This window comes from Electrona antarctica (genome assembly GCF_951216825.1).
Source record: "Electrona antarctica genome assembly, chromosome: 16".
NCBI lineage: Eukaryota > Metazoa > Chordata > Actinopteri > Myctophiformes > Myctophidae > Electrona > Electrona antarctica.
In genome coordinates, this window is record NC_136797.1 from 35,427,877 (window position 1) to 35,437,011 (window position 9,135).

The 9,135-nt window shown below is 43.3% G+C and overlaps 1 protein-coding gene across 1 annotated transcript in view; it reads right to left on the reverse strand.

Moving 5' to 3' along the window:
• Positions 1-260: 260 nt before the first annotated feature.
• The window catches only part of onecut2 (one cut homeobox 2), a gene marked incomplete at both ends in the record, with an annotated part of 34,369 nt that continues 25,494 nt past the window's right edge, over positions 261-9,135 (reverse strand). The window contains one exon of the mRNA XM_079524623.1: positions 261-553. Coding sequence (XP_079380749.1) covers positions 261-553 — 293 coding nt within the window. The remainder of the gene's footprint in view (positions 554-9,135) is intronic.

A 9,135-nucleotide genomic window follows, 5' to 3' on the forward strand; every position in this document is an offset into this window, starting at 1 on the left:
CTCCGACAGTCATGGATCCATCCCATACCTGGGTGCGCCACGAGCCGAATGTCCACCAAACCTTCCCCAAATTCACCAATCTCCCACAACTTCTCTCTGCTGTCGACCCCGGCTCCCATTCCTTTCCTGATCTCCCACAGTTGCCCCACCCCCCTTTTCTATCTTCATTCCACCCTCCCCCTTTCCCTACCCGCCCACCCATCCGACACCGCATCTCCTGAAAAAAAAAAGAGAAAATCCCTTTGCTTGCTATTCATCTATCATGCTTTGGTACAAGTGCTGGAGGCCGAGGACTGGCCTCCGGGACTGCAGCCCTCGTCCATCCATTTGTCCAGGCTCCGGCGCCGGGCATTCATGAAGAAGTTGCTGACGGTGGTGAGCTCCAGGCCCAGCTGCTGGGAGATGGTCAGCTGCATCTCCTTGGACGGCCGCTTGTTCTCCTTGAAGATGGCCAGTAGGGTGCGCCGCTGCAGGTCGGTGAAGACCAGCCGCGACTTCTTTGGTGTGCTGCCTCCTCGTTCCCTGCTCGGGTCCTGCTCCTTCCGCTTGCACGCTGCAGCGATGTCAGAATGCGCCGCGCGGAGAAAGAAGGAAGGAAGGGAGAGCAGAGAAGGGGAAGGGAGGAACAGAGAGACAGAGAAATCTCTTAATATTTTCTTATTTTGACAACAATATCAACACGTTTGTGACGGAAGAAAAAACTATAATGTGATGTGACTGATTGAAGGCTGAAGATCAGTCACATACGATATGATGAAATGTATCTCCTCATCTGTCCCTACTGTCTGTATCTCCCACACGGTCAGTCTTTCAGCCTTTCCTACTGTCTGTCTCTCCCACACGGTCAGTCTTTCAGCCTTTCCTACTGTCTGTCTCTCCCACACGGTCAGTCTTTCAGCCTTTCCTACTGTCTGTCTCTCCCACACGTCAGTCTTTCAGCCTTTCCTACTGTCTGTCTCTCCCACACGGTCAGTCTTTCAGCCTTTCCTACTGTCTGTCTCTCCCACACGGTCAGTCTTTCAGCCTTTCCTACTGTCTGTCTCTCCCACACGGTCAGTCTTTCAGCCTTTCCTACTGTCTGTCTCTCCCACACGGTCAGTCTTTCAGCCTTTCCTACTGTCTGTCTCTCCCACACGGTCAGTCTTTCAGCCTTTCCTACTGTCTGTCCCTCCCACACGTCAGTCTTTCAGCCTTTCCTACTGTCTGTCTCTCCCACACGGTCAGTCTTTCAGCCTTTCCTATTGTCTGTCTCTCCCACACGGTCAGTCTTTCAGCCTTTCCTACTGTCTGTCTCTCCCACACGGTCAGTCTTTCAGCCTTTCCTACTGTCTGTCTCTCCCACACGTCAGTCTTTCAGCCTTTCCTACTGTCTGTCTCTCCCACACGTCTGTCTTTCAGCCTTTCCTACTGTCTGTCTCCTACACTGTCACTGACAGCACCATTATTAATGACAAAATAAAATCGTAGTAAAAGGCATAACAGAGACGGCAAAGATAATCTATTGTTCTGTCATTCAGAAGCTCTTTCTATATTACAGATTAGTCTGTAAAAAGCATCTTCTTGGTGCACGTGTACAAATTCAAAACTGCCACCTCCAAACGCATCATTATGTCACAGAGCACTGAAGCCCCAGTAGCCTATTAGTCCCATGCTCAAAAACCATAGAGTATATATATAATAGAGACTGAACTGGCGCGAAGCTCCGCCCCCCCAGCTATTCATGTCAGTGGAAGTTGCTCAGTGGCGTTTTGAAGCACCCGGAAGACTGCCGGAAGTCCCTCCCCGGACCTCAACTTTGAGGTCCTGGGTGACGTAGGGCAACCGAGCGCTCAACGTTAAAGCCCAGCTGCATGGGGTTTCCCGGTCATGAATCCACGGGTCCGCCTGTAGTCCCTCCTCCTACCACTAGGACCCAGAGCTTCAACGTTGGAAAGCCTGCCTGCCCCCTTGTCAAAAACAGACCTTTTGAATCCTTCAGTATTTTCTATGCTTTCTAATGTAACGCCATGTTTTCTATGTTTACAATCAATATAAATGCGAAAGTAATGTATGATTAGGTGACAAAGTGAAGAAGGAAGGGAAGTCCGCACAACAGTTTCTGCTCCACAGTGCTGTTATTATTTTAAAACACCGACATAAACACGACGTTTCGGCCGATTACTGGCCTTCATCAGGTCACCCGATGTTTATATATTGTGTTTTAAAATAATTAATTAATTGTTTTTAAACTAGGTGACAAAGTGACCCTTACATTTGGTTCCATGTTGTACACTCCTCCACTGAGGATTTAAAATACTGTGCCCACGGTTCCATTTTGATGATAACATAATTAACTCATTTTTGCTGGGGACCCCGTGGAACCTCCCCTGAGGGCCCCTGGATGTCCCCGGACCCCACTTTGATAACCACTGCTTTACACCACTGTGTTTATGAGAAGCATCTGTAACAAGACGGTGGGGCAAATAAACAAGTGCTCTTTTGATGGAGCCTGCTGCTGCTGTTATGTCTCAGTCAGTCAACGCGCCGGGCAGCGAGTCTGCGCTGCGTTTGATTTGATTACCGCCCTGAATTAAGTATGCACAACTCAGACCCCGCCCGATCGATGGGAATCAGGTTAAGAACTCAATCGAGTACAAACTATTATGTAAGAGGAAACTATCCCGGAGCCCCCGCCGTAAACACACACACACGCACACGCACGTGCACGTGCACGCGCGCACGCGCACACACACACACACACACACACACACACACACACACACACACACACACACACACACAGCTTTTAGTGCCATCGACGTATCTCTTCTCCTCTCAGCTTCTTATCGAAGCGTTTAAGTGACACAGAAGACAGATAGGACGGCAGACTAAAGATAATTTAATTAGCATTTCTCTACATCATATAGCCATTATACTACACACAGTGTGGAACATATTCTGCTAATTCTATACATCTAACCAAACAAAATCTCCCTATAGGAGAAATAGGATTTGATATGAGGGATAGGCTAATACTTTACCCCACAATGCAGACACCAGTATCATATCCGCTCATCATCGTAGATGATCAGCAGGCAATAATATCAACAACACAATTTATTGAGTGAACATACTCAACATCTATGTTGTTATTATATGTAGTCACCCCACTCTCCGTAAAATAAGGTTATGGATATCTTGTGTTGAAAATACATCTTTTGTCAAGCATCAATTTGAAAGGGTTGTGCAATTACAAGCCAATATATAAGTACCAAGTACCAATAAGTATCAACCTTTATAATAATTTAGAGAGTGGTGGATTTAAGATTTGATTTGACACCATGTTCTTGCTCTCTGATCAGTTGCAGTGTATTGTAGCTGTCCGTGGTGCTGATGGGTGGGCTAGTGGTAATGCCGTAAAAAGAAATTGGAAAGGGAGAAGGAATTTTATTTCTAATATATGCATCACATTTCGCTACTGTACATGCACTGACACATTTACAAATGACTCTTTCCCTTCTACGCCCATGGGCAGTCTAGCTGCAGTTACATCTTGTTGCCAAATGGGGGCACAGTTGTCCTCCGAATGCATAATGGAGGCTGTCAAAACACTTCTCTGAAAGAGAATTGGGTCCATTTGCTCACATTTGTACACTCTCAGAGTTACAAATGTATACTATGTGAGCCTGGTTTTATAGACTAATGTGTCTGCCCTGTGGACCCCTGTGTTTACCATACTGTAAACAGCAGGTCAGATATGATTTCATCAATGACATGACAGCAAATCATTCACAGTAACTCAAAGGTCTCATTTCTTGCAACACAGCAAGAACCCGGCCAGGTGGAGAGAATATCGGCGATACAATAATGACAATATTAATACAACTGGTCGTGGTAGTAATAATTTAAAAAATATTAATAATATACAAAAATGATGATGCCTTTACGGGTCCATTTGGTTACATTTGTATATTCTCAGGAATGTCTCAGACATAGCCTATAGGAGACTGGGGCGATATATATGGAAACAATCACACATAACAATATTCTTGACCAAATACTTAAAATGTTTTACAATTATTTAAATTATAAAATAAAGCGTATGTGAACCAGGAACTAGGACAAGACAACAAGCATGCCATATCACAATCACAATATTATAATATCCAAATAGTGTGTCATATCACAATATGATTAGGATATAATGCTCAGTCTTGGTGTACTAGTGACACTGGTGGAAAAAGTACTCACAATTTACAAGTAAAAGTCTCAATACTGCAATATATAAATTACTTTTACTGTAACAAGTAAAAGTCTGGAATTCAAAATGTACTTGAGTAAAAGTACCAATACCAAAGTATTGGTATCAAAATGAAAATAGCTCACAATGCGTCGCTCACAATTGTGAGCTTGTAGATCGGATAATTTCAAATGGCCGAAATGAAGTGGTTAATGTATGTTTTCAAATAAATGTAGTGGAGTAAATGTACTGTACTCCACTAAATGATCCTTTTGGCATAACCTTCAACTCTACATATTGTACTGTCGACAAACTTGTTAATGTCGCTGAATTCTCGACCGGTGTGTACAAGCAGTTTGGTTTGTTTGAAACGTTGTGGTTATGTATTTGTACAGGATTTCCAGAAAGGCGTTTTACTCTCAGGCATCTATATTGGACTCAGTGGAGTTATGGCAAGCTGCCCTGCGGAACATGTTGACGTGTGGCCCAGTGGCCAATGAGCCGTATACCTATTTATGTCTATGGGGGTTCATGTGGTTAAATTTGTCTGAACTATTGACCTAAATTACTTGCAGAAATACCAATTCTCTCGCACTATTTCTCTCTCTCCCCCTCCCTCTCTCTCTCGCTCTCTCTCTCTCTCTCTCTCTCTCTCGCTCTCTCTCTCTCTCTCTCTCTCTCTCTCTCTCTCTCTCTCTCTCTCTCTCAATATTGCTTACTGTGGCCAAAAGATCGAGGTACAGCAATTTACTTCAAATGAGAAAAAGGTGCAGACACATCTACGTGTAAAAGGGCAAAATCAAGATCACCCAAGCAGACACTCACACACACACACACACACACACACACACACACACACACACACACACACACACACACACACACACACACACACACACACACACACAGCTTGTGTGTGTGTGTGTGTGTGTGTGTGTGTGTACAGTGTAAGGATCCCAAACGCAATGATATTACTCTTAGGGGGTTTACAGCGTTCAGGAGAAGATGGTGGGAAAGCTAAAGCTCAATCAATTTCATCAATAAGACAGGTTGGTCCCCCTGCCTTCCATCACACTGCAAAATCCTGAGTGTTACCCCAAGAGTGTTCAAATGGATCCTCTGTGTTGTCCTCCGTCTCTTTGGTGCCTGCCTGCCTGCTATACCAATCTTCTACTATAAGAATACAACTAGAGTTGTCCAGGTCCGATCACGTGATTGGAAATCGGGGCTGGAAATTGTCATTTTCAAATGATCGGAATCGGATCGGGAGCAAAAAAAAAAACGTGATGGGGACATCCCTATAGTATCAACATTATATCCATATCATGATATTAGACTGGATAATGTCTGTGATTTGGGATTTTGTACTATTGTGATATGTCATACTGTAAGTGTTCGATAAAAATATAAATTTCGGATTGGTAAAAATCGGTATCGGAAGATACTCAAAATCAAATGATCTGAATCGGATTGGAAGAAAAAAAACGTGATCGGGACATCACTATCAGAGAAAATAAAGGAGAATGTATTTGTTAGGGGTGGGACAATGGAATTACCTCCCGATTCAATCTCAATACCTATTCGCATACCGATTCGATATTATGATTTAAAAAAAAATACCATTTGTCTCAATCCTTCCCTATTCCCCTCTCTCTTTTTCTTATACCCCCTAAATATCTGGCCTACAAGCCCACGGTACGGAGCAATGTGACGCACTATGAGCAATAATGATAATAACGACAATACACATTACAGGGTGCGTTACAGGGTGTAAGGTAAAACTAAAAGCCAACCTAAAACAGCATGATTATAACCATAAAAGATAAAACTATAAAATAACTAGGATCAATGCATAAAATAACATAATGATAAGAAACCTCTTATCACCATTTCTATACTTTTTTTGGTTTTTCCTAACTTCCTACTTGACCACACGACCACGTGACAGAGTCACACAAAAGTATAGTAAAGTATAGCACATGTACAAGCTTGAATCCTGAAAGGTAACAGTTTTGAACATAATGAGGTTTCCACCTGACAGAGACGATAAAACTTCCTAAAACACATCTGCCGACACCAGCTGGCGACTGGCGTCACCCATGGAGAGCACCGCCATATCCCCGTGCCAGGCTCTAAGCCAGTGGTTCTCAACCAGTGGTCCTTGAGGGGGTTCCAGGTGGTTCCCAGCTAAACGATGGAGAGTTGGTAACCAAATGCACCCTAGATCTTTAACTCTTGAGAGCGCAGAATGAAACCAAATGGACCCTCTCAAGAGTTACATTATTGTTAAATAACCCATTACTTAATTTACAAGAAGTCTACACAATTAGAGAATGTAGAAGAATTGTTATTTTGAACAACATTTGCCTGTCATCTCTCAATCAATACAACATGGAATTGTGGACAAACTCTTATCCAACGACAACAAAATATTCTATAAGTCTTGGGTCTGAGAGGCCAAATCTCATCAAATGGTGGTCTGTGGCTCAAATGCAGAATAAACAATATGAAAAGGGTTGAAAACCACTGCTCTAAGCCCTGGAAGTGCTGCTCCCACAGAACACAACATGTGGTGCAAGAGTTGCCACGTCCGCTTATAATAATGGACATATGAGGTTCCCACCCGACAGGTGATATTCATGTCAAGGACCCCTAAATTGATTGTATTGATTGGCCACGGACACCCATCTGAAAGGATTCCATGTGTACATACATATCATACTAGAGACCTGCGGATGGCGGATTTAGCCACGGTTGCCGTGGGTAACTGCAGTTGCAGATGGATTTGGGTGAATCAAATATATCATTAGTTAATATTGTATAAACCGCAGGTTAAGTCGCCAAGGACTTATTTAACTTCTTTTTCATGATGTCCTGGAGCGCCAAGGACGTGTTTTTCGTGTTTTTTAACATTTTGAAAAAAATAAAAATATATAAAATAAAATAAAATATATATGGTGGCGGTCTGGGACTTTTGGCGCCCCCTGGTGGCGGTGAAGGAGTTAAATAATGCGGGAAATAAATTAATTTAATCTATTTATAGGCTTATTATAGCTTTTAAAACGCACAAAATATCGGTGTACAGTATATAATCCCATGTGCTTCCCTGCGCTGCTCGCGGTTGGCGGATGGTGCGGTTAATACAAATAGGATGATATAATTAATGCGGTTGGATAACGGGCGGATAATGAATTTGCAGTTGCGGGTGACAAAAAACTCCATCTAACCTTCCGCACCTTATGTCTAACCTCATGTACAGTATATATACAGTAGGTACATGCTGTATATCTGCTGGTTTATGCGATTTATATAGACTTTGATTTATCCCCAAACTTCTTGTTTATCCCCCAAATGACTGGCTATCACAGGTGCGTAGCAATTTGTAGCATTTGTAGAAATATATTTTGGTATTGTCGGTGGAATACAGCCGTGCCACAGTCATCTCTCAAACCTTTTCCAAGAGCAGGTATCCCCCCCCCACCCCCCTAAAGAACACTAGACAAAATAACGCTTTCACCAAAACACTTTTCTCCATTGCCTCTTTATCTCTGCCTGTGACTCCAAGGTTACTGAACAATGACTGGAGAGAGAGAGAGAGAGAGAGAGAGAGAGAGAGAGAGAGAGAGAGAGAGAGAGAGAGAGAGAGAGAGAGAGAGAGAGAGAGAGAGAGAGAGAGAGAGAGAGTCACATAAACCCATATAAGCTGTGATCATCAGTGTTGCCATGTCCGGTTATTATAAGCGACTTTGGGCTTGTTTTTCTGTAGCTTAGTTTCTAATGTGTAGCTTTGCTTATTTGGGCTTGCTTCCTGATGTTGTTTAAAGCAGTGGTTCTCAAACATTTTAATATGTATTTGTTCCTAACCCCCATTTGAAACGAGTGTGTGCCCACTGCCCAGGGAGCCCTGTAGCAGATTTGTATTATTCAAGAATATTCCACATTTTATTTCACAACGTACAGTTTGTTTGAAGTGCTCATGTGGCTTATAGTCGCTTCTTTGTGGGCTCGTTTTCATAGACCTGGTTGCTTGTTTCTCATGTGACGTCCACATGAGAGGCAACTCTCTGGGAACACACACTTCCCTGGCGTCTAGCGGGAGGACAATGCTGCCTCACACAGTCAGACAGGCTTTTGTCAAAGGACACTTAAAGACATGGGCTTAAAAGCGCTAACCACACTGGGGCTGGAGAGAGCCATGAACTGGAAACACTTCTCCGTGCGTGCGTGCGTGCGTGCGTGCGTGCGTGCGTGCGCATGAGTGTGAGCGTGTGTGTTTGTAAGCATCTGAATCAATGTACATTTGCACACTATCAGTTAAACTGGATACATTCTGTGTCTGTCTGTTTATCTGTCTCTCTCTTTCTCAATTTTAATGAGCTTTGATGGCATTGACATACATGTTATGAATACATATTTCTCTCTCTCTGTCTCTCCCGCCCTTTTGTCTACGTGTGTGTGTGCGTGCGTGCATGTGCGTGTGTGTGTGTGTGTGTGTGTCTCTCTCTCATTCATTCATGCACCCATCATTCATTCTTACATTTTCCCTGTTCTCGTGTACCTCGCCATGAAGCGAGCCCAACCGATAGAGTGAGTTCCCATGCATGCTAATATGATTACTCAGCACCATTCGACTAGCATGCTGATAGGATGGGAAGGGAAACGGTTATAATCTACTTTTTATTTATTTAGAGTGGCCTCTCCGACCTATTTACATACTTCAAGTGAATTATTCTTACCCCCTTTTTTTCCTCCCAATTTACTTGTTATACCAATTAATTCTGTCCCCTTTTCTGCGTTGCCACTACTGTTGTACCCCACGTGCCAGTGAGGAGCCCCCACCGGGAGAACATATAGCACCTATAGGTACAGTATGGCGCGATAATCGTTATTATCGTTTATTGTGATATTAAACATTG